The 24,969-nt window shown below is 40.7% G+C and overlaps 2 protein-coding genes and 1 pseudogene across 2 annotated transcripts; 1 reads left to right on the top strand and 2 right to left on the bottom strand.

Annotated features, from left to right (window-relative positions):
* Positions 1 to 329: 329 nt before the first annotated feature.
* Positions 330 to 11,117, bottom strand: LOC141109984 (C3a anaphylatoxin chemotactic receptor-like). The gene is made up of 2 exons (XM_073601234.1): positions 11,013 to 11,117; positions 330 to 4,334 (listed from the first exon to the last, which is right to left on the bottom strand). Exon 2 carries the CDS (start codon positions 4,326 to 4,328, stop codon positions 3,270 to 3,272), a length of 1,059 nt encoding a protein of 352 aa, XP_073457335.1. The 5' UTR covers positions 4,329 to 4,334; positions 11,013 to 11,117; the 3' UTR covers positions 330 to 3,269.
* Positions 6,198 to 6,378, top strand: LOC141111507 (U2 spliceosomal RNA; annotated as a pseudogene).
* Positions 11,118 to 15,205: 4,088 nt separating the features above from the next.
* On the bottom strand, positions 15,206 to 16,174 carry LOC141109983 (chemerin-like receptor 1). The gene has a single exon (XM_073601233.1). The coding sequence runs from the start codon at positions 16,172 to 16,174 to the stop codon at positions 15,206 to 15,208; it is 969 nt and encodes a 322-aa protein (XP_073457334.1).
* Positions 16,175 to 24,969: the final 8,795 nt, after the last annotated feature.

Raw genomic sequence — 24,969 nt, 5'->3', positions numbered from 1 at the left:
TTATAATAAAGCAAGCGTAAAGAGTATACATTTGAAATATACATTTAAAACGATAACGGTTCTAATTGTATCCCCTTTTATTAAATATTTCAATTAACAGCAAAATTCCTTCAGTGTGAAGACTTTGTCATCTGTAGAAATATTGCGTATTTACATGAAAAGGAAATTAAACTCACAAATGACATAAGTATAGATCTGCACAAAGATATACCTTCTAGATAAATACAAAAGTAATACAAGCTATTCAATCTGTTTTTTGGAGTTAAAATTATGCTATTATTGCTTATTATTTTAAACAGTTTTGATAAGGCTGGCATTGTTCCTTGTGATGGCTGCATTCACTTTCTTTTTTTTTTTTCTTTTTTTCTTTTTTTTTTTTTTTTAGGTTAAATCAACCTGATTGAATTCCCAGGAAGGGAATCCCCTCTGGTCTCAGCCAGTGCTACTCTGCTTGCCACGCCCCCCGATGCATTTTACTCCGCCCACTAGGACTTACTTTAAGCCCCGGTGGACAGCGCGAAAGGTGGCAAGGGGCGTGGCCGGCTAAGGCCATTCATATACTCTCAATGATTGGGTCAGCAGAGCGGTGTCCCATGCGTTAGTTAGGTTGTGCCTTTTCTTTCCCTTTAAGCTGGTGCCATGACTGAAGCCCCAAATTTCCTGTTTCAGGATGGCTCCTTTCTCTTGCAGCGTCCTATGGAGTCACCCTTAAATGCAGGGACTTCCGTTGTTTCTCCCTACACTGTGTGCATCTATAGCAGTGGTTCTCAACCCCAGTCCTCAGGACCCACGAACAGGCCAGATTTTATGTATTACCTTGGGGAGATGCAGACTAGAATACTGCAATCACTCAGCAACAAATGATATCACCTGTGATTTATTTTAGTTTTCTTGCAAACCTGGCATATTAGTGGGTCCTGAGGATAGGAGTTGAGAACCACTAATCTATAGAATCCCGCCCATAATCTAGAATGGGAAGGTTCACCCCTGCTCCGCCCCTCTCCTCCAAACTAACAGGCTTCTCTGTTTGCTGTTAACTCTTACTTGTGAAGACTGGAAGTTCAGGGAAGCAGCGCTGGAAGTTGAAAATTGCAAGTTCTTGGGTGAGATTTTTAACATTTAGTTTACTTAGCTATGTTTATTTTATTGCACTTAATGGGGTTTATTTACTAAAACATTTTTTTTTGTCAAAGCTTAATTAAACAAGCTCAAGTTAGAAGCTGTTCGGCTACCATGCACAGCTGCACCAGATTTTTCATTCTCCAGTTTTAGTAATTCAACCCCAATGTGTTAACCACTTCAGCCCGGAAGGATGTACCCCTTAATGACCAGGCCACTTTTTGCAATACAGCATTGCGTCGCTTTAACCGCTTCAGCCCCGGAAGATTTTACCCCCTTCCTGACCAGAGCACTTTTTGCGATTCGCCACTGCATCGCTTTAACTGACAATTGCGCGGTCGTGCGACGTTGCCCCCCAACAAAATTGACGTCCTTTTTTTCCCACAAATAGAGCTTTTTTTTGGTGGTATTTGATCAACTCTGCGGTTTTTATTTTTTGCGCTATAAACAAAAAAAGAGTGAAAATTTTCGAAAAAAACAATATTTTTAACTTTCTGCTATAATACATATCCTCAAAAAAAATAAAATAATAAAAAAACAAATGTATTCATAAGTTTAGGCCAATATGTATTCTGCTACATATTTTTGGTAAAAAAATTGCAATAAGCGTATATTGATTGGTTTGCGCAAAAGTTATAGCGTCTACAAAAAAAAGGGGAAAGATTTAGGGACTTTTTATTATTTTATTGTTTTTACTAGCAATGGCGTTGATCTGCGATTTGTAGAGGGACTGCGACATTGTGACGGACAAATCTGACCCTTAGTGACACTTTTTGGTGACCAGTGACACCAATACAGCTATCAGTGCTATAAAAATGCACTGATTACTGTATAAATGGCACTGGCAGGGAAGGGGCTAACACTAAGGGGCGATCAAGGGGTTACGTGTTCCCTAGGGAGGCGTTTCTAACTGTATGGGGGACGAATTGACTGAGAGAAGAGAGAGATCGCTGTTCCTGATCACTAGGAACAGCTGATCTCTCTCTCCTCCCCTGTCAGAACGGGGATCCGCCTTGTTTACATTGGCAGATCCCTGTTCTGCCTCTCTTTCCCGCAATTGCTCCCGGGAGCTCCCGGGAGCTCCCGGCGGGTGCGCGTGTGGGCCTCCGGCAGACGTGCGCCCGCAATAGCTATTGCTGCCGATTCGCGCAGGGGAACCAACCTGCCGCAGTTTAACTTAAAGTAGTTTTAAAGGCTCAAGGTTTTATACCTTCATGCTTTCAAATAATAAAGGTAAAGAAACCTTCTGTGTGCAGCACCCCCCCGTCTCCTTATACTTACCTGAGCTCTCTCTCTTGATCTAGTGCAGGAAAGCTGAGCTTCTCCTGGGTCTCTTTTTCCACATTGGCTGAGATTGCAGCAGGAGCCATTGGCTCCTGCTTCTATCAATCACAGCCAGTGAGCCAATGAGGAGAGAGCGGAGGTGGAGCCAAGGGCTCTATGTGTCTTATGGACGCATAGCACAGGGCTTAGGAGCAACCACACACCAGTGCCCACAGAGCGAGCAGCTTGCTATTGGTGGGACTGGCTTAAGAGGAGAAGCCAGGAGCGCTAGCAGAGGCCCAAAAAAGAGGAGGATGGAGACTGCTCTGTGCAAAACCATTACGCAGAATAGGTAAGTATAATGCCGCATACACACTTTTCGACAACAAAGCTCCAACGGTTTTTCCGACGGACTTTTGACGGAGTTACGACGGACTTTCGACAGACTTTCTAACGACCGGACTTGCCTACACACGATCACAAAAAAGTCCAACGGATTTGTACGTGATGACATACGACCAGACTAAAATAAGGAAGTTTATAGCCAGTAGCCAATAGCTGCCCTAGCATCGGTTTTTGTCCGTTGGACTAGCATACAGACGAGCAGAATTTTCGACCGAACTCGAGTCCGTGGGAAAGATTTGAAGCATGTTCCACATCTAAAGTCCGTCAGATTTTCGACCGAAAAAGTCAGCTGCAGGTCCGATAAAGCCCACACACGGTCGAATTGTTCGCCTGACTCGGTCCGTTGGACCAGTCCAGTCGAAAAGTCCACTCGTGTGTACGCGGCATAACATGTTTGTTTTTTTTTGTTTTTTTTTAATAAATCTTTAATGTCACTTTAGGCTAAAAAATGCTGAGGGTTTGATACTACAACAAACCATTTTTCATATGCTTCTTAGATCAATTTGAACAGTTTCTGAGCCAATATCTTCACCACACTGAGGTTCGCACCTATCAGAAAAGGCTGTCTCCATCCTAGCTGGGATGGACTTAAAAAAGTTGTCCTTAAAATCTCGGGAAAACAACACATAAAGAACAGGGTTGATGCAACTGTTAAAGTAAGCCAGACATATAGCAATTTCATTTATCAGATTATCTAATTGGAAGTTAACATGACCAATGTAGATGAATGGCCAAGTATAATACGGAAACCAACAGATGAAGAAACAGACCACAACAGTGATCACCATGCGATAAGACTGACGAGATCTTCTTTTTATCAGTTTCTTCATCTTATAAAAAATTAGACCATAAGAAATAAGAATAATGGCAAAAGGTAACACAAACATAAAAGCAAGTCTGATAAACCGTATACTTTTTATGAGGCGATCAGTAGCGAAAGCCATTTGAGCATTCTTTGGAGCACAGTCTGAAAAATCTATTTCAAAATAGTAAATACCAATGGGAGTGCTCAGAATGAAAGCAACCACCCAAGTAATAACTGATACCACACGGGCCATGTTGAGTGTTCTGTGTACTCTTGTCCATATTGGCCACATTGCAGACACACAACGATCAACACTGATGACTGTTAGGAAGTAGACACTGCTGCACATGCTAAGAACCAATACAATGGAGCTAACAAGACACAGCTCCTGGGGATAATGAAATATTTTGAACAAAGTCCATTCTGCAATCCGAACAGGTAGGAAAGAAGAACACATCAAGTCAGCCATTGCCAGGTTGAGGAACCACAACGCATTGACAGTCTTCATCTTGAAACCAGCAATCCAGATGACTAAGGAATTTCCTACAATTCCGACAATAAAAGTGATACTGTAGCAAAGAATGCAGAAAGCTTTAAGAAATGGAAAAAGATTTGGTGAAACATAGAATAAAGTGTGATGGTCCCATGCAGTGTCATTATCTGTGGGTTGATTGAAATAATAATGGTTCCATGTGGTATCAATGTCCAAAGATTGATTAAACGTTGCCACTTCCATGTTTTTCTGTAAAAAGAAAATATAAAATTAATAGGATAGACTAAAATAAGGGGTATTGAAGTGATTGCAAACCCATATACAGTATCTCACGAAAATCAGTACACCCCTCACATTTTTGTAAATATTGTATTATATCTTTTGTGGGACGATTAGCAAGGACAGTCAGCAAACGGGCACTTTCTTAAAAAATCTGGCGGATGCCAGGTTTATTTACAGGAGGTTTGCAAAATAAAAATAAACAAAACAGTAAAGTAAATCCTTGCCGTCCGGCGCTAACTAAACAAACAGTCTCCTCTCTAGACAGTACGAGGCTGGTCCCTGTCACCCACAAAACATGCGGACATGCGGTAAAGCAAACCTTTTTAGTCCAATAGCCAGAGCTCCTCTTATTCAGGTTTCTTCCTGAGTCTCAAAACCAGAGCCCTGTTGAGCTCTCTTCCTTGTTATTTAAAGTCCACCTGAGTGTGGGCTGAAGTGGACCAGAACATCCGGACTGGAACCTAGCCTGCCACAGAGGCCGGAATCCGGTTCAATCCCTTACAACAGAACGAATGCGAGGTGAAATATAGCGATTATCCACTATATCACCTCGCTTACTGTTGCATATCCTCCCCCTCTGCTCAAGCCCCTGCGGCTGAGCAATTGACCCAAGCATACAGTGCATGGAGAGGGTATCTGCATTGTTTTGGAGCTTGCCTGGCCTATGCTCTACTGGAAACTTAAAGGGCTGTAGAGCCAGGAACCATCTTGTCATGTGGGCATTTTTCTCCCTGTTGTCACACATCCACTTTAGGGGAGCATGGTCGGTGACCAGCTTAAATGACCTACCCAACAAGTAATACTTCAGGGACTCCAAGGCCCATTTAATATACTCCTTCTCGACAATTTCATGCTTATTCAGTTTTTGGCTCAGGTATACAACCGGGTGCTCCTCACCATCTCTGTTCTGGGATAGTGCAGCACCTAGGCCCACCTCAGAGGCGTGTGTCTGTACCACAAACCCCTTTGTGAAGTCCGGGGTCACCAGCACAGGTAGTACACAAAAGGCCTGTTTTAACTTCTGAAACACCTCCTCGGCTTCAGGATTCCATTTGACCATGACCGACCCTCTACCCTTCGTCAGGTCGGTCAGAGGGACGGCAATGGTGGCAAAGTCGGGTATACACCATGGGTAATACCCTGTAATGCCTAGGAAGGCCCGAACTTGTTTCTTGTTTACTGGATGGGGCCACTTTTGAATTGCCTCAATTTTATTGGTCTGAGGCTTGACAAGTTCCCTGCCAATAACGTACCCAAGGTACTTGGCTTCCTCCAGGCCTATGGCACACTCTTTTGGGTTGGCCGTGAGACATGCTTCCCTAAGGGAATCTACCACTGCTTGTACCCGGGGCAGGTGCGATTCCCAATCTGGGCTGTGGATAACCACATCATCCAAATAAGCAGCCGCATATGGGTGATGTGGTCTCAAAGTTTTGTCCATCATTCGATATGGAACGATGCAGGGGTCCCGTGCAGACCAAAAGGCATCCGCTTGTACTGAAACAAGCCCTCAGGAGTGGAAAAGGCTTCTCCTTGGCTGATTCAGTTAGTGGTATTTGCCAATAGCCTTTCGTTAGGTTTGGGGTTGTTATGTAGCAACTGTCCCAACCTGTAGACGAGTTCATCGACCCAAGGCATCGGGTATGCTTTGAACTTAGACACATTGTTGAGTTTCCTAAAGTCATTACAAAACCTGATAGTGCCATCAGGTTTTGGGACCAGCACTATGGGGCTCGACCACTCACTGTGGGACTCTTCAATCATATTTAGCTCTAACATATTTGGAAGTATCATAGCCAATGAGGTTCAACTGAGGCGTGATTATTGCTAATTGCTTCTCGGCCTTTTGGCTAAGATCGAGTGTAGTATCTGTTCTTATCAGTTTCCAGGGGGTGGCGCTTGCTTCCGTCCCAGATCTATGGCGAGATAGAGATGGGATTGCGGTTGCTATGCAAAACCTGCTGGAGTGAAGGTAACCCGGAGTGGTTTGTAGCCGAAAGGGAAACCTTCTGATGGGGACGAAGAACCATTCGGTCTTGGCGGAGGGTCGGGACCCTGGCCTTCTGTCCTAGATTGGGGCAGCTCTAGCTCCAGACAGTTATTCGGGAGAGAACGCTGGCTCCCCTTTCTCCCACTGGGGAAGCGGCCAGTATTTCCCGAATGTAATTAGGTAGGAGGGATGGAACGACGGTGAAGCCTGATGGCAAGGGCTCTCACCAAGCTTCCAGAACTCCATGCCTTCCTGCCTGGGGTGGGGGCTGCTGTGGTCTGGGCTGTGGGTCAGGGTTGCTTTGAAAAGCCAGTGGTGAATGTGTACCTGAAGTGGCAGTTCAGGGGTGCCGTACAGTCACTGTGTTTAGGCACTTGATTTTATGGCACCATGGTCACTTCACCACTACACACGTTTTTCACACCTGCCTCTTGGGCCGACCTTTTTGGCTGGGACCAGGGGAAATTTTTAATCCTGGCCGGAGGGCCGGCCATTGTATTTCACAATGGTCACTTTTCACTCTCCCACCTTCCTATCCCCCCACTCTTTTTATTTAATCCCCTGTTTGTCACTTTTTTGTATTTTTTTTGCTTGATATGTGTACACGTTTTGTCACTGTGGCGAGTAGGGTGTGGGTCCTCGGGCCTACTCTGAAAGTCTTGGGAAGGGGGTGGACATAGGCCTTTTGGCTTGGTTCGCCTTCTCCTTTGGGGGTCTCCCTTCGGGGGAGCCCCACATGTACTTGGGATGGTCTGTTTCGGCAGACCTTCCAGTAAATGGGGGTCCGCCTGGTTTCGGCCAGATGGACCCATTGTATAAGTACCTCAGTCCCTGTCTGGAGCCTAATGCCCCGGGGGATCAGGGTAAGGTCTTTCCCTAGCGGAGGACTCTGAACACCCGTTGCACGTTTTTGTGTTTCACTCTTTATGTGTGTGCACTTTTTTTGGCACTGGGTGGAAGTTTTTGAGGTGTGTTTCACGCCACTGGCTTTAAAAAAAAAAATAAATAAAAAAGAAGATCCGGACTGGAACCTAGCCTGCCACAGTGGCTGGAAAAACCCGGGACGGATTCCGGTTCAATCTCTTACAACAGAACGAATGCGAGGTGAAATGTAGCGATTATCCACTATATCACCTCGCATACCGTCACACTTTTCATGTGACAACACTAAAGAAATGACACTTTGCTACAATGTAAGGTAGTGAGTGTACAACTTGTATAACAGTGTAAATTTGCTGTCCCCTCTTAATATCGCAACAAACAGCCATTAATGTCTAAACCACTGGCAACAAAAGTGAGTACACCCCTAAGTGAAAATGTCCAAATTGGGTCCAAAGTTTCAATATTTTGTGTGGTCACCATTATTGTCCAGCACTGCCTTAACCCTCTTGGGCATGGAGTTCACCAGAGATTCACAGGTTGCCACTGGAGTCCTCTTCTACTCCTCCATGATGACATCACAGAGCTAGTGGATGTTAGAGACCTTGTGCTTCTCCACCTTCCGTTTGAGAATGCCCCACAGATGCTCAATAGTGTTTAGGTCTGGAGACATGCTTGAACAGTCCATTACGTTTACTCTCAGCTTCTTTAGCAAGGCAGTGGTCATCTTGGAGGTGTGTTTGGGGTCGTTATCATATTGGAATACTGCCCTGCGGCCCAGTCTCCGAAGAGAGGGGGTCATGTTCTGCTTCAGTATGTCACAGTACATGTTGGCATTCATGGTTTCCTCAATAAACTATAGCTCCCCAGTGCCAGCAGCACTCATGTAGCCCCAGACCATGACACTCCCACCACCATGCTTGAATGTAGGCAAGACGCACTTGTCTCTGTACTCCTCACCTGGTTGCCGCCACACACGCGTGACATCATCGGAACCAAAAATTTATCTTGGTCTCATCAGACCACAGGACATGGTTCCAGTAATCCATGTCCTTAGTCTGCTTTTCTTCAGCAAACTGTTTGCAGGCTTTCTTTTGCATCATCTTTAGAAGAGGCTTCCTTCTGGGACGACAGTAATGCAGACCAATTTGATGCAGTGTGCTGCAGCTCAGTTTTAGGGTCTTGGCAATTTTCTTAAAAGCCTAGGCCATCTTTATGTAGAGCAACAATTGTTTTTTCAGATCCTCAGAGAGTTTTTTTGCCATGAGGTGGCATGTTGAATTTTCAGTGACCAGTATGAGAGAGTGAGAGCAAAAACCCCACATTTAACACAACTACTCCCCATTCACACCTTAGATCTTGTAACACTAACGAGTCACATGACACCGGGGAGGGAAAATGGCTAACTGGTCCCAAATTGGACATTTTCACTTAGAGGTCTACTCACTTTTGTTGCCAGCGGTTTAGACATTAATGGCTGTGTGTTGAGTTATTTTGAGGGGACATCAAATTTACACTGTTATACAAGCTGTACACTCACTACTTTACATTGTAGCAAAGTGTCATTTCTTTAGTGTTGTCACATCAAAAGATATAATAAAATATTTACAAAAATGTGAGGGGTATACTCACTTTTGTGAGATACTGTATATATATAGAATATGTGCTCAGTAGCTCAGTTCAAATATAATAAATAATACATACCATGTTTATCGGCATATAACATGCACCTTCATTTTAGGAGGGAAGTTTCAGAAAAAAACTCAAATTTTAAATAAAGAAATTTGAAGCAAAATAAGAGTCAGTGCCCATCAATGCATCCTCATCATTGCCCTTCTGCAACCTCACCATTACCCATCTGCAGCCTGATCAATTCCATCTGCAGCCTCACAATTGCCCATCAATGCAGCTTGATTGATGCCCATATGCAGCCTCACCATTGCTATGAATGCAGCCTGATCAGTGCCCATCTGCAGCCTCACCTCAGATTACTGCTGCCTCGGAGGGGACAGGGTTACAAGATTACATACAGCGAGACTCTCTTGTTTACTCGGAGGCCTCTTTAATACAAAGTCCTGCCTCCTGGACCGACTTCTATGATAGACAGAACACTGGTCCAATGCCGGCCCAGGAGACGGGACTTCCTATTAAAGAGGCCGCCGAGTAAACAGGAGATTTTCGCTGTATGTAATCTGACGGCGCTTGTCCCGCTCCCCTCCCCGTTCCCTCCTAGGCAGCCCAAATTGCAGTATCGGCGTATAACACGCACACACTATTTGCACCCAATTTTCAGGGTGAAAAAGTGTGTGTTATATGCCAATAAATACAGTATATGCAGTATATATATATATATATATACCATTCCAGACTACCTGATAAAGAGCTAGGAGGCTTGGAACTGTTGTGCATGTCGAAAGATGATTACTATAAATATAGGAAGTGATTATTAAGTTTGAATCTTTTGGAGGTGCGGTGACTCGTTTGAACAGTATAGTATTGGCAGATTGGAGCCTGCCTGTCCTCAGCACCCTATATATAGGAGTGCAGTCCACTCATTGATATACTGTATATGCAGTTTAATATACAGTATATCAATGAGTGTATATATATAGAGAGAGAGAGAGAGAGAGAGAGAGAGAGTACTGTATTTATTGGCGTATAACACTCACTTTTTCACCATGAAAATCGGGTGCAAATAGCACGTGCGTGTTATACGCCAATGCTTAAATTTTAGCTGCCTCGGAGACAGGAAGTGGGTCGGGACGAGCGCTGTCAGATTACATGCAGTGAGAATCTCCTGTTTACTTGGCGGGCTCTGTAATAGGAAGTCCCGTCTCCTGGGCCGCCATTGGACCACTGTTCTGTCTATCATAGGATTCTCACTGCATGTAATCTGTCGGCACTCATCCCGCCCCCCTCCCTGTCCCCTTTTGCTGCAGATGGGCATCGATCAGGCTGCACTGATGGCAATAGTGAAGCTGCTGCATTGAAGGCAATGGTGAGGCTGCTGCATTGAAAGCAATGGTGAGGCTGCTGCATTGAAGGCAATGGCAAAGCTGTACTGATGGCACTTGTGAGGCTACAGATGGGCATTGATCAGGCTGCATTGATGGCAATGGTGAGGCTGCAGATAGGCACTGACCCTTATTTTGCTTCGAAGTTCCTTATTTAAAATTGAAGTTTTTTTCCTGAAATTTCCCTCTTAAAATGAATGTGCGTGTTATACGCCTGTGCGTGTTATAAGCCGATAAATACAGTATATTCATTATTATTATTATTTAATGTTTATTTATATATTGTGCTGTAAGTATACTGTGTAATACTGTAACATGAAAATGTCAGCTTTATAATTTGTGTGTACCTATAGGTTATTTATCTGGGTATTTATTTTCAGAATTTACTGAATGGAACAGTGTATGTTTTTCTGGTTTGTGTGAAATGTAATACATTTATTTCCTCTAATAAAAAAATAAATACAAAATTCTGCTTTCTACAACTACCTGTAGTTATATGCAGTTAGTACAATCTTTGTGTCCCTCAACAAAAACATGAAAACATTATTATTTGCTATTAGGTATTATAAGTACAAAGTACAAAGTACCGTACTTCTAAAAATTTCAAAATTCATTCCCCATATCACACAATGAAGTGCTGCAAAAAGTTACCTTTACCTTTCCCCACTATACTACCAAAATAGCAGTCAGCAATCAATGTGATATTATATCCAATGAATTATTTTATGCTCATTATTCATTTTATGATTTGGCATCCCTTACCTGAAATCAGTTTATTTCTGGGAAATATTCTCTGAGTGTTAAGCTCCGGACCGTTCAGCAGCTATCCTGGATCAGTTATGTTGCTCCTCTTTTTTGGGACTGACTGAGAGTTGACTCTGACACTTTAAAAAAATTATTTCTCATGAAGATAAGGAGATAAGAATGAGACTTCTAAAACTGAGCATTTGAAAAATGAAATACGGTTAGAACTTTGTGTGATAAGATAAAGTATCTGTTTTCTACAGAGCTTTTAGAGTTAGTGGAATTATTATATTTTCGGTGCTAAAGGATGAGCGTATCGGTTTGTATATTTTTTGTATGTTCAGATTTAAGTAAAGAAAAAGTTAATTTTCATTTTCTTTCAGCCAAAGTTTAATTTACAAAAGAAATCATTTGCTGTGGTTCTGTCATTAAAAAAAAAAATATATGGTTACATAGAAAGTGAATTGCAATATACAATGTATATATATAGTATATAATATAGTACAGCCTTTCTCAACCTTTTCAACACGGAGGAACACTTTAAATAACTTTCTGGTCTCAGGGAACCTCTGCTAAAAATGGCTATATCTACAACTCATGATACATTCTTGTGATGGTCAGTGGGAAGAACGCTCCTTACACTTGTAGTGATTGGGAAGAATCCCCCCTTACATATAGCTAAAAAGATCAATGGTGTCACTGGGAACTTATCTGAGAGGTAGAAATTGCTCATTGCTCAAGGAACCCCTAGCAACCTCTGGAGGAACCTTAGGGTTCCATGGAACCCTGGTTGAGAATCCCTGATATAGTGTATTAAAGTATATGTTACCCCAACATTTCATATTTCTGATATGTGCCTGCTGTACCATGTGCTTGTATGAAAAAGTTTCCTGTTCTAATTGCATTGCTTGTATTGCTTGTATTGTATGAATTTCCTGCCAGTCCCTCTGCTTTCCTATTTCAAACAGACCATGATAACCTAGGCATGAGAGCACATCCATCCCAGTGTGGTCAGTTTTCTAGCTGTGCTGGGAGAACAGCCTGCCTGTCTACCAATGGTTAGACTTGTGCTGAGATGCCCCCCTGCACAGCCATTCACTTTACTGGGAAGATCAGTGTGCTGATGTTTCTTCATCCCCACCTCTCTTAGTTGCATATTCAGCTGAGAGCAGAGGGTATGTGATTACTTATAAAACAAGAAAAAAAGCATTTTATCATTTTTTTATATAAACAAGTGTTTTGCCTTTTATTTCTATTTTAAACTGAATGGGTTGTTTTACAAGATGAGGGTTCATACATATTTTAAAGACTGCAACTAGACATGTGTAGTTCCTTTCGTTCCGAATAAAAATTCAGACAAATTTTCGTTATTCTGAAATTCGAATGTATCCAAATTTCCGAATTACAATAAAAAAAATGAAAAGAAATTCAAATTTGAATAATTTTCCAATAGTTTTTGAATACTTTTCAAATTCGAATTGTTTTCAAATTCTAATTAGAAAACTTTTCAAATTCAAATAGTTTTCCAATTTACTTTTTTTACAATTTATTTTTATTTTAAACTGAATGGGTTGTTTTATAAGATGAGGGTTCATATATACTTTAAAGACTGCAACTAGACATGTGCGTTTTTTTTCGTTCCGAATTAAAATTCAGACGAATTTTCCAAAGAAAAAAAAATCAAACGAAATTCAAATTCGAATCGTTTTCCAATAGTTTTCGAATACTTTTTGAATTCAAATCATTTTCAAATTTGAATTTGAAAACTTTTCAAATATCGAATAGTTTTCCAATTTCCAAAGAGAACAAAATCGAATAGAAAATAAAGGAATAGAATCAAATTTATTTTTAAATCTTTTATCTACTCTATTCCTTTATTTTCTATTCTATTTTATTGTTTTTGGAAATTGGAAGACTAGTCGAATTCGAAAACTTTTCGAAACAATTCGAAAACGAATAAAGGAAACGAATTCCAAAAACGAATTAAACTAATTTAACTAAACAAATTTATGTAAATAACTAATCAAAGCGAAATTGAACCAATTTTTTTGTTCTGCACATGTCTAACTGCAACTAAAGAATAATACTAAAGACTAATACTAAGAACTAATGCTACAAATAAAATCTCTGTTCTTTAACAAATATGTTATATTTACAGTTTATCACAATAATTATTTTTTTTTTTGTTATTTCCCAAATAATTTAATTTTTTCTTTTTTTAATGGTACAGCGAAGGGTTAGAATCTGTTCCTTTTTAGCTGTCTGTGTCCCTATTAGGATGTTTTTTTCCTCATTTCCTGTTCCAATGACAGAAGAGACACCAACAGCAACACATTTCTAGCACAGCTGGAAAAGGTTAGAACTTCTATAAGATTGTAATTATGTCCCAGAGAACTCAAGTTTCCAATTTAATGTCTTGGGGTGTCATTGGTACACAAAGAGAGTCTACATTTCCCCTGTTGATGTTACAGAGAACAATACATTTCTGCTTAAAGGTCTAACCCCTCCACCTCCCTTCCCACTGGATCCAAAAAAAAAAAATGTTGGAGCTGAGCTTTAAATAATAAGACTAAAATGGCTTTATTTTTTATAAAACAATTCTTTTTTTAATTATGAAACAAATTTTGTTACAAATATTGTGTTTATTGTGTTCATTATTCTAGATACTTAGGTCTAGTAAATATATTTATAAAACATTCAGGATGGCGCCTTGGTCAATGATTTATTTTTATTAATTTTTGTTGCACACAATGCACATGTTATATAATTTGTAACATTTTATATTCATTATTTTAGTAAAAACAAAACTTTCAGTAGTTAATAGTAGCTCATATACAGTAAAAGCAAAGTAATAAGTAAGTAAATAGTTCTTACAATAGCTTAACAATTTGCATGAATCTACTATATTGCTGACAATATACAGCGACAGTACCACGAAAAAATCTACACCTTTCCTTAATGATTTCAATGCTGCTAAAAAGGTTTTAAGTCTCCACCAGGAACGAGAAAGCACCTCTCCTCACCTCTCCACCAGCAATCAGACTGCAACAATGTAACTTTGTCAAAAGTCACAAACTGAGAAGCTGCAGCAGAGGCTGATTTGTGTAAGAGATTTGTGAACACAAAAAAGAACAGCTACCAGAATTTACATGAATCTGTGAATCTATCATGGGACGATATCTCAGTCCAGAAGATAGATAGAGTGATGAAGGGTCAGACTCTTGGTCAGTTTTTACTCCTCACATTGACCTCATTGGGTAGATTTCCTTTCACTGGTAGATGGAGGTTGCTCAACGTTTAACATAACGCATTCCAGTTTGTCAGTGATTTTCCTGCTGTGATGTATCTAGTACAAGTAAAGGACTGCTTGGACTAACTGAGGACAATATCTCGCCATGGGGTCTGTCTTACACTTAATTTTATTTTAGCAGTTTTTAAGCAATATTTTCAGTATTTTAAGCAGACCCAAAAAGCCTGGTTTGGATTGGGGGGACCCCCACACTTTTTTTTTATCATTTTTGTATTGCCCGTAATGGTATTGTATTGCCGCCAATATCTTTGTCAGTTTTGCTGCAGCGGGTTCTATACATGATACAGATGTGCCACTTTACAGGCAGACTAAGGTGACCTCCCAGTCACTATTTTTAAAGGAATTTTACATTTTTATAGTCTCCCTTTAAGCATCATTACAATCACTGCATGCATTTATACATATCCCCCAGGGCAGTACCCGGGCCCCCATACCTTTTTTATGGCCAATTACTTGCATATAAGCCCTCAAAATGGGCACTTTTTCAAGTTCAGGTTTTATAGACTTTAATAGAGTTCGCAGTTCGGGTCCAAACTTTTGTGATGTTCGAGAGTTCTGGCACAAACCAAACCGGGAGGGGGGGTGTTCGGCCGCCAAACTCTAGTTACAATGAGTATTACGTTTAGGATTGGGGGGTGACAGACAGAGTTAAAATAAAGGGGTTATTGTGAGGACCAGCAAGAAGCCTTCACCAAAAAATACCAAAAGCTAACTTGTTACAGCCGAAGACTTCACTTTGACTATTCTGATCTGGATAATTGTTTTAAGCTGAAGACTTAGAAAGTCCTGAAGTCAACTAAGATTTCCATTAGAAAGTCAGCAATGACAGCCTGCATATCCTTTAAATCCAAGCATTTGGATTCCAGACCTAGATGTAATGCCATACTTTAGTAAATCATTTTCATAACTGGCTTATTGCACAAGTAGCTGAGGATGTGTAGTCACCTACATTTCTATTTGTCTTGACTTGGTTGACCTCCTCACTGAATGCTTTCTCGAGAGTAGACTGGATGGACCTCCAGAATGTCTCTTTGAAGTCTCGACCCATGAAGACATAGAGGACTGGATTGACACAACTGTTTGCATAAGCCAAGCAGGTAGATATCACCGTTCCAACATGGAGTTTAACAAGGAGTTCAAAATCATTTGGTGCGACGAGCATCCATATGGAAAAGAGGTGATAAGGAAACCAACAAATAAAGAAGGATGATATAACAGCTGCAATGACTTTGAAGGGCTTGGTGGATGTGGCTATACGATTTCTGTGGATGCGCCAAAAGATCACAGTGTAACACGAGAGAATGATCAGAAAAGGTATAAGAAAAAAGCCAATGAATCGTACGATGACTTGACCTTTGTATACAAAACTTGCACCACTTCCGGGTATATAGCAAATCAAAAGTGAAGTTAAGCCTGCTGAGTTTGTGTCTATGCTGTAAGGTATGCTAAATATAAGAGACAGAATCCAAACTGCAACAACGACTTTCACAGTCAGTCTCACGGTGCGATGGTTCTGGCACCAAACGGGGAAAACCGTGGCGATGCAGCGATCAATGCTGATGACGGTGAGTTGTAGGACACTGGCAGACAGATTGATGAATAAAACAAGATGGTTTAGGTGGCACATGAAGGTTCCAAATGGCCACCGATAGTTAAGAGCCAAATATGTGATGGTTAAGGGTAGAAATAAACTGAAGGTAAAATCTGCAACAGCTAAACTTAAAAGCCAAATTGAGTTGACCGTCTTCTTCATCCTGAAGGCAGCGAACCAGATGACCAGACCATTTCCAATTGTTCCCAATAGAAATATCAAAGAAAGAGCCACCATATGAAAAATATAACTGACGTAAACAGAATAATACGAAGACATGTTGTCAGGGATTAGATATAAAGTTCCGATGCCCTGCAAAAATAATAATAATAATAACATATACATGCAATATAAGCAAGGTTTAAAGATTCTAAATAATCCAAAAAGTAGAAATGGCATCTAAACTAATTTTTACTTTGCTCACTCTGCACTGAACTAAACATTTACAGTACAATTTTGAAAGAAGGACAAGCAGAAATGATAGCATAGCCAACTAGACAAAATCACTTTATGTTTGTTTAGAAGAAAAAGGGAAAGGTATCCTGACAGATCCCAAGGAAGCCACTTGCAGACCAGCCATTTTCTGACACTTTTTGCCTACAAGCTTAAATCAATATTTTTTTACTAGAAAATTACTTGTTGAAACCCCCAAACATTATATATATATTTTTTAACAGAGAACCTAGGGAATAAAATGGCGATTGTTGCAATTTGTCACATGGTATTTGCACAGCGGTTTTGCAAATGCAATTAAAAAAAAAAATACAGATTACTGAATTAAAAAAAAAAACACAAGACAATATTTACCCCAATTTGTTTGTATATTGTGAAAAATTATGTTATGCCGAGTAAAAAGATACCTAACATGTCACGCTTTAAAATTGTGCACGCTCATGCAATGGCATCAAACTATGGTACTTAAAAATCTCCATAGGTGATGATTTAAATGCCTTTGCAGGTTGCCTGTTTAGCATTACAGAGGAGGTCTAGCACTAGTATTATTGCTCTCGCTCTAACATTCACGGCGATACTTCATATGTGTGTTGCAAATATAGTTTACATATTAGCGCGCGACTTATGTATGCATTTTCTTCCATGCCCAAGCACGGAGGGATGGGGGCACGTTATTTTTTTTTTTCTTATTTCGTTTACTGTTTATTTTTATTTTTTTCACTGTTCCTTTAAATTTTTGTTGATCACTTTTATTCCTATTACAAGGAATGTAAACACCCCTTGTAATAGAAATAAGGTTGACAGGTCCTCTTTATGGAGTGATCAGGGGTCAAAAAGACCCCAAATCTCTTCTTTAGCTTTAAAACAATAAAACATTTTTGATCGTTTTGCTTTTAAAAAAAAAATGATTTACTTCCAGCCTGGACCGGACGTGATGCATAATGCATACCTTCCAACATTTTGAGATGGGAATGAGGGACACCTACTAGCAAAGGTATGTAGGCATAGGACACGCCCCCTGCCACACCCCCTTAAAGGAGAATTAGCCAAAAAAAAAGTTAATTAAATCTACAAGGGCTTTTTTTTACCACTACTATTCCTTTATATTTGCTTTTAAAATTTACAAATGCAGAAATTTAGGAATTGAATGAAAGGTTTAGCACTGGGAAACGTTTTTTGAAAGATAAAAAGTGCATTTTATATAAATGGTTGTGGAATGTATGTGGAATATAATATATATTTTTTATATCAGACCAAAATGAGGGACAAATGAGGTGGAATGAGGGACAGAGGGACATTGCATCAAATCAGGGACAGTCCCTCCTTATTAGGGACAGTTGAGAGCTATGATAACGTCATTCTGATCCTCCAAGGCCATTGAGTCAATCAAAGAGTATTAATTCTTTGATCGCCTGTGGAAGCAGCTCAGCGAACATTTCCAGCCCCTTATTCATGCCGCTGCGATGTGACTCCCGTGCGCATGCGCGGGAGTGAAATCATTGTGGTCCAGCCATTCAAGTGGCCGAAGGCACAAAACATGGAAAGGAAGAAAGGGAGAAGATGGGAGCCCCCAGGACCCGCCGGATGGATCCAAGCACATCACCGGAGGGCTCGGTTTGGCAGGTAAGTGTGACATAATATGCTAATATGCTTTGCATATTAGCATATTATGTGCAATATGCTGTGCATACTAGTACATTATGGAATAACCCACCTGGGGGACCACAATATGAAGAAAATATGATTTACAGTTACACAGGTGAAGAAAAAAATGGGATGGTACCTCTTGAATAAAAAGGAATCTATGACACTTAAAGGATAAGTTCACCTGTAGGAATATGTTTCATGCTCCACCCGATCTAAGGAGACCTGCTTGGCATCAGAGGTCTCCTGATAGCTGGTGCAATGCTTTACAGGCTCCTGCAACAAAAAATAATAAATGCACATTTTTTTACCTGCAAAAAAAATGTGCATTTATTTATTTTAATGAACTTTTCCTTTAAGGACAAGTTACATTAATTTGAATGATTTTGGAACCCCTGAACTGAACATTATTTACCTAGGGACTTTGACCATTTGCTCTTGATTATCTGACTGCTTTTTTGAGCTAGTATGGTGACATTGCCCGGGTAAAGAGCAATCTATGTCCACCCTGGTGGATTTATCATTCTCTTCTCTATCTTCTACCTAGTTTACCTTCCCAGTCTACTCCCTTTCCTTTCTTCACTTCTCTTAAATCATTTCTTTTCAAATTGGCCATAATAGCACAATCAAGATGTTTAATGAGATTTCTCACTGGAGAGTATTGTGAAGATGGATTGTGGTCACTGTATGTCTATTTCCAGGCCACCGTTCTATTGAACCTTGATTATGTGTAAAAACCTTCCTTGCCTGACATTATGCCTGCTGTGATTATAAATCCTTGAATAAAAACTTGAAAAAAAAACATGAGTTAACGGACATCTAAAGTCCAACCTTTTTATTTTTTATAATGGATAAAGCAGGCAATAGTATAGAACCCCGTACATTTGGAAATATGGATATGGAAAAACACTGGGGGAAACAAAAGAAAGCGTCATGGCTTTCTACCGTATAGTTTTCATGGGACTGATTGTAATCCGTGGCTTCCATGCTGGATGAATATCTGCAGGTGTACATATTAAAATTTGTCAGCACAGTGTATCATAATAAAAATGTTTCATGAACACAAATACTGTATATTTTTATCAATATATAATGAGAAAGTGCATCCATACATCTTCAAGGCTGCATATTTAATATTTAACCACTTCGTGTCGTTGGTAATTTATTAATTTTTCACACACATGATAAAATCAGCATTTTTTTCTAGAATATTACTTAAAACCCCAAAACAATGTATATTTTCTGAAAGCAGAGGCCCTGAAGAATAAAACGGCGGCTATTGCATTTTTTTTCTGTCACACAATATTTGCTCAGCTGTTTATCAAATATACACTCACCAGCCACTTTATTAAGTACATCTGTTCAATCGCTTGGTAACACAACTTGCTAATCAGCCAATCACATAGCAGTAACTCAATGCATTTAGGCATCTAGACGTGGTGAAGATGACTTGCTGAAGGTCAAACTGAGCATGGGAATGAGGAAGAAAGGGGATTTAAGTGACTTTGAATGTGGCATGGTTGTTGGTGCCAGATGGGCTGGTCTGAGTATTTCAAAAACTGCTGATCTACTGGGATTTTCACACACAACCATCTCTTGCGTTTACAGAGAATGGTCCGAAAAAGAGAAAATATCCAGTGAGTGGCAGTTGTGTGGACAAAAATGCCTTGTTGGCTTCAGAGATCAGAAAAGAATGGGCAGACTGGTTTGAGATAATAGAAAGGCAACAGTAACTCAGGTAACCATTCGTTACAAAGAAGGTATGCAGTATACCATCTCTGAACGCACAACACATCGAGCCTTGAAGCAGATGGGCTTCAGCAGCAGAAGACCACACAGGGTGCCACTCCTGTCAGCTAAGAACAGGAAACTGAGACTACAATTCACACCGGATCACCAAAATTCGACAATAGAAGATTGGAAAAATGTTGGTCGATGAGTCTTGATTTCAGCGGTGACATTCAGATGGTCGGGTCAGAATTTGGTGTAAACAACATGAAAGCATGGATCCATCCTGCCTTGTATCACCGATTCAGGCTGGTGGTGGTGTAATGGTGTGGAGGATATTTTCTTGGCACACTTTGGGCCCCTTAGTACCAATTGAGCATCGTTTAAACACCAAGGCCTACCTGAGTATTGTTGCTGACCATGTTCATTCTTTTATGATTACAGTGTACCCATCTTCTGATGGCTCCTTCCAGCAGGATAATGCATCATTTCACAAAGCTCCAATCATCTCACCACTGGACAATGAGGTCCCTGTACTCCAATGGCCTCCACAGTCACCACATCTCATCCAATAGAGCACCTTTGGGATGTGGTGGAATGTGAGATTCTCATCATGGATGTACAGACGACAAAATTGCAATAACTGCGTGATGCTATCATTTTACTATAACCCAAAATCTCTGAGGAATGTTTCCAATACCTTGTTGAATCTATGCCACCAAGAATTAAGGCAGTTCTGAAGGCAAAAGGGGGTCCAACCTGGTATTAGCATGGTGTATCTAATAAAGTGGCCGGTGAGTGTATTATTCCAGGTGAAGCTACACTAAAATGAATTTTAGTACACACAAATACAATATATAAGCAATTTTTGGGTATAATATAAGATATAGTTGAGTCAAGTAAATAGATACAAAATATGTCAAGACTCTAAATTGTGTGCACCTGTAAAATGGTGAAAAACGATGGTGCTGATAAGGGTGATTGATAAAACAAGCTGATAATGGTGATTGGTAAAACATTTTGATTTGTAATGTACAAACTATGCTCCCTCCACAAGCCTCAACCCACAACAAGCACTATTTCTGGAAGAGGTGGCAACTCTACTGTCCAATGAATGCCCTACAGTGGCCATTAAGCGTTAACATTTACTATATCTATTAGAGCCCTGCTATCTCCCTTGCACTCAAATGCAACTAAAAGAGCACAGATCATGCTCCATGTGCTACTTCCCTGATGGCATACCTCCCAACTTTTTGAGATGGGAATGAGGGACACCTATCAGCAAAAGCATGCAGGCATAGGACACACCCCCGGCCACGCCCCCTTAAAGGAGAATTGTACAAAAAAAAAAAAACAAGATTGGTTAAACCCACAAGTGCTTTTTTACCACTACTCTTCCTTTATATTGGCATTTGGAATTTACAAATGCAACAAATTAGAAATCAGATGAAAGGTTTAGTGCTGGAAAACACATTTTGATAGATAAAAAGTGCATTTTAAAAACATCTATATAGATCAGATGAAAATGAGGGACAAATGAGGAGGAATGAGAGACAGAGGGACAGAGGGACATTGCTCCAAATCAGGGACAGTCCCTCAAAATCAGGGACAATTGGCAGCTATGCCTGCAGGTGGGACCTGAGATTCATGGCAAGGATGGAGCCCGTTCCAAATAATTTCCACCTGAAAGCTGAGTGTGTTTAAATGCCTTTAATGCCAATGCCATTAATAAATGATGCTAAGACTTAGGAGGTTAAACAAGGAATGATCAAATGGCTGGGGGCCAGAGAAGTCAGGCTCCTAGTTACAAACTAAAGTTTACTACACAGCTTAGACTGAGAGGTGACATTCTTAAAGGGGTATCAGGGCCAGATTTTCCACTGGTCATGGACCTACAGGTGCCCTTCCTAGAAGGGCGCCCGTCAGTAAGAGGTTTTTTTCTCCCTTTTTTTTTAACCCTTTCGCTGCCAGATTCGTACATCGTACAGACCTTATAGTGGGGGCTTCACACACAATCCAGTGGCTGTAGCTGTAAAACTGACAGGCAGACTCCTGACAGGTGGAAGCATTTGTGCTTCCGTCTGATTGCTTCCACACACCCTAGTATCGGCACCACCCCTGGCACGCATGTATTCTGGGCTCCCCATCTGCAGGTCTGGGACCAACATGGCGAATGCCGGTGGGTGGAGGGGATGAAGAACATGGGACACATGTCTGCTTTCCTTCTCTTCTTGTTGGTGACCCGGGAAGTGACATGGATGATGTGGTGTCACTCTGTCACTTTTCCCACCTAGCATAGCCGGGAAGGGGTGTATTGCAATGTAATCAGTGCCAATCCCTCACTGTGTTCATCCAGAAAAGGAAGGGGCCGGTAAATGATCCTCCCTCCACCTTAAAATATCTCTCCTTGTGCCTGAAGCAGCCAGCGGAAGAGAAGAGGAGGGAAGCCGGTAGTGCTGCGTTGGGGGCGTGGAACCAGGCACTGAACAGGATGATTGGGGTGTGCCCAGGCATACCTGGCATACCCCATGCGCATGTCAATGCCATCTAGGATGTAATAAGAATATTCCTGCGCTACCCAATTGGAAAAAGAAAAGAAAACAAGAACTCAGAAAAATAGTAAAAACGCACGTATGCGACTGGACAGCTGCATGCACCGAAGCAAGGGTCAGACATAAGCCCAAAATCAAACTGAGGTATAGGGGGGGAGGTGCTGCGCTAACCAGAAGAAAGCTGTAAATCTCTGTCTGTGGTCAATTAATAAAATTACATAAAATCGCATAATAAATCGCATAAATAAGTGTTGACACTAAAAAACATTCAAGCCTTAATAATCAGCATCATGTGTATGTGAAAAAAAGTGCATAAAAAATCCTTTTCAATTGGTATATACTAAATGACAAAAAAATCGCATGTTAAATCGCATAAATAAGTGTTGACACTAAAAACATATAAATCTTGATAATCATGTGTAGGTGCACAAAGGGACATAAACACTAATTCATGTGAATAATTCTAAATAAAAATACATAGAATAAATCAGAAATAACCATCAAAAACATATCCTTATAAATGGTGCAAAACGTACAAAGTGCCAGTGCTTAAAGGTGATCTAGATATCGCAAATAAAACACATCAATCCAACGCAATATGGATAATAAATATAAATAAATGTCCCAATAATAGTGATATAAAATATATTGTGCTGGCCTGCGAAACAAATGACCAATGACATGCCAGTAAGTGCAGCAAACTTAAAGTGCCAGTGTAAAAGTCATTGAAGGTGCAAAAGCAAGTTCTGGTGTATTCAACAAAACAGCAGTGAGGTGTCTGGGATGCAATTCACTCAGTGTCCTCTTCGTGCATAAAACACTAATGTAAGCAGTGCCCCTTACCTAGCGGTGCTAGGTCAACACTTATTTATGCGATTTAACATGCGATTTTTTTGTCATTTAGTATATACCAATTGAAAAGGATTTTTTATGCACTTTTTTTCACATACACATGATGCTGATTATTAAGACTTGAATGTTTTTTAGTGTCAACACTTATTTATGCGATTTATGCGATTTATTATGCGATTTTATGTCATTTTATTAATTGACCACAGACAGAGATTTACAGCTTTCTTCTGGTTAGCGCAGCACCTCCCCCCCTATACCTCAATGCCATCTAGGATGTTGCAATCAATTGTACCATGCAACAGGCATGCCACACACCAAGATGCAAAATGATATTCTTCCTTTATTGAAACAGCCAACAGATGAAAATTCTAAACTGATATGTAGTCCGCATGTGTTTGATGGGCAGTACCACTGGCTGCACACGACCCTTTCAACCAAATAGTGCTGTGCCGCACCATGTGGAATCTATGCAGTTGTTGCACAGCGGTGCAGATTTTCAGAAGGTAATACAGGAGGCGAGGAGGGGACATTTCGCCTCATTACCGACCATCAGGCACCCCCTAAAAGTGTTCCACTATGGATCGCTCTTCAGTGGGTGATGTCAGTGTGAACGGGCTCCCATAAATATTGGTTTGGCTACTTACTGCCTAGGTGCCTGTTGTTCTATTCTTTCACTTTGGAACAGTGCTTGATAAAGAAATTTACACAGATACTGACAGGTACAGTCACAAGAATGCTTCAGGGTAAGATCAGCAAATTCTTCTTCTGCTTTTCAGTGAGCAGGAATTGGTTGCATCAAAACATACAATCTAAATAAAAGCACATTTATGCCCCGTACACACGGTCGGATTTTCCGATGGAAAATGTCCGATCGGAGCGTGTTGTCGGAAATTCCGACCGTGTGTGGGCTCCATCGGACATTTTCCATCGGATTTTCCGACACACAAAGTTGGAGAGCAGGAGATAAAATTTTCCGACAACAAAATCCATTGTCGGAAATTCCGATCGTGTGTACACAAATCCGACGGACAAAGTGCCACGCATGCTCAGAATAAATAAAGAGATGAAAGCTATTGGCCACTGCCCCGTTTATAGTCCCGACGTACGTGTTTTACGTCACCGCGTTCAGAACGATCGGATTTTCCGACAACTTTGTGTGACCATGTGTATGCAAGACAAGTTTGAGCCAACATCCGTCGGAAAAAATCCTAGGATTTTGTTGTCGGAATGTCCGAACAAAGTCCGACCGTGTGTACGCCCTATTAGAGTTAGTAGGTGTGGTGACTAATGTTTATGATCTTCAGGAATGCCCGTCAAAATTGTGTACATTGCAGGACCCAATGGGGTTCGTTTACTATAGCGCCGCAGTGCTAATTAGCACGAATTACTGGAAATTTGCGTTATTTAGTGCTAATCACGGTAATTAGCGCTAAAATGGTATTCACTATAGAGCTGGTGAGAAAATACTCCCAAACTCTGTTAAAACCTGGAGAATTGCACATGGAAAAAATGTTAAGAGCATGATATAATTGCCTAAATGGTATTGAAATATGCGGTATATTGTTTAAAGATAATCTGCTTTTAAACTGTGTGAAAAAGTGATTTCTACACTGAAATATCTTTAAAAGTCTGATGCCCCGTACACACGGTCGGATTTTCCGATGGAAAATGTCCGATCGGAGCATGTTGTCAGAAATTCCAACCGTGTGTGGGCTCCATCGGACATTTTCCATCGGATTTTCCGACACACAAAGTTGGCGAGCAGGAGATAAAATTTTCCGACAACAAAATCCGTTGTCGGAAATTCCGATCGTGTGTACACAAATCCGACGGACAAAGTGCCAC

This window comes from Aquarana catesbeiana, linkage group LG10 (assembly GCF_042186555.1).
Source record: "Aquarana catesbeiana isolate 2022-GZ linkage group LG10, ASM4218655v1, whole genome shotgun sequence".
Lineage (NCBI taxonomy): Eukaryota > Metazoa > Chordata > Amphibia > Anura > Ranidae > Aquarana > Aquarana catesbeiana.
The sequence above is the reverse complement of the archived record's forward strand: the minus strand, read 5'-3'. Positions and strand labels throughout refer to the sequence as shown.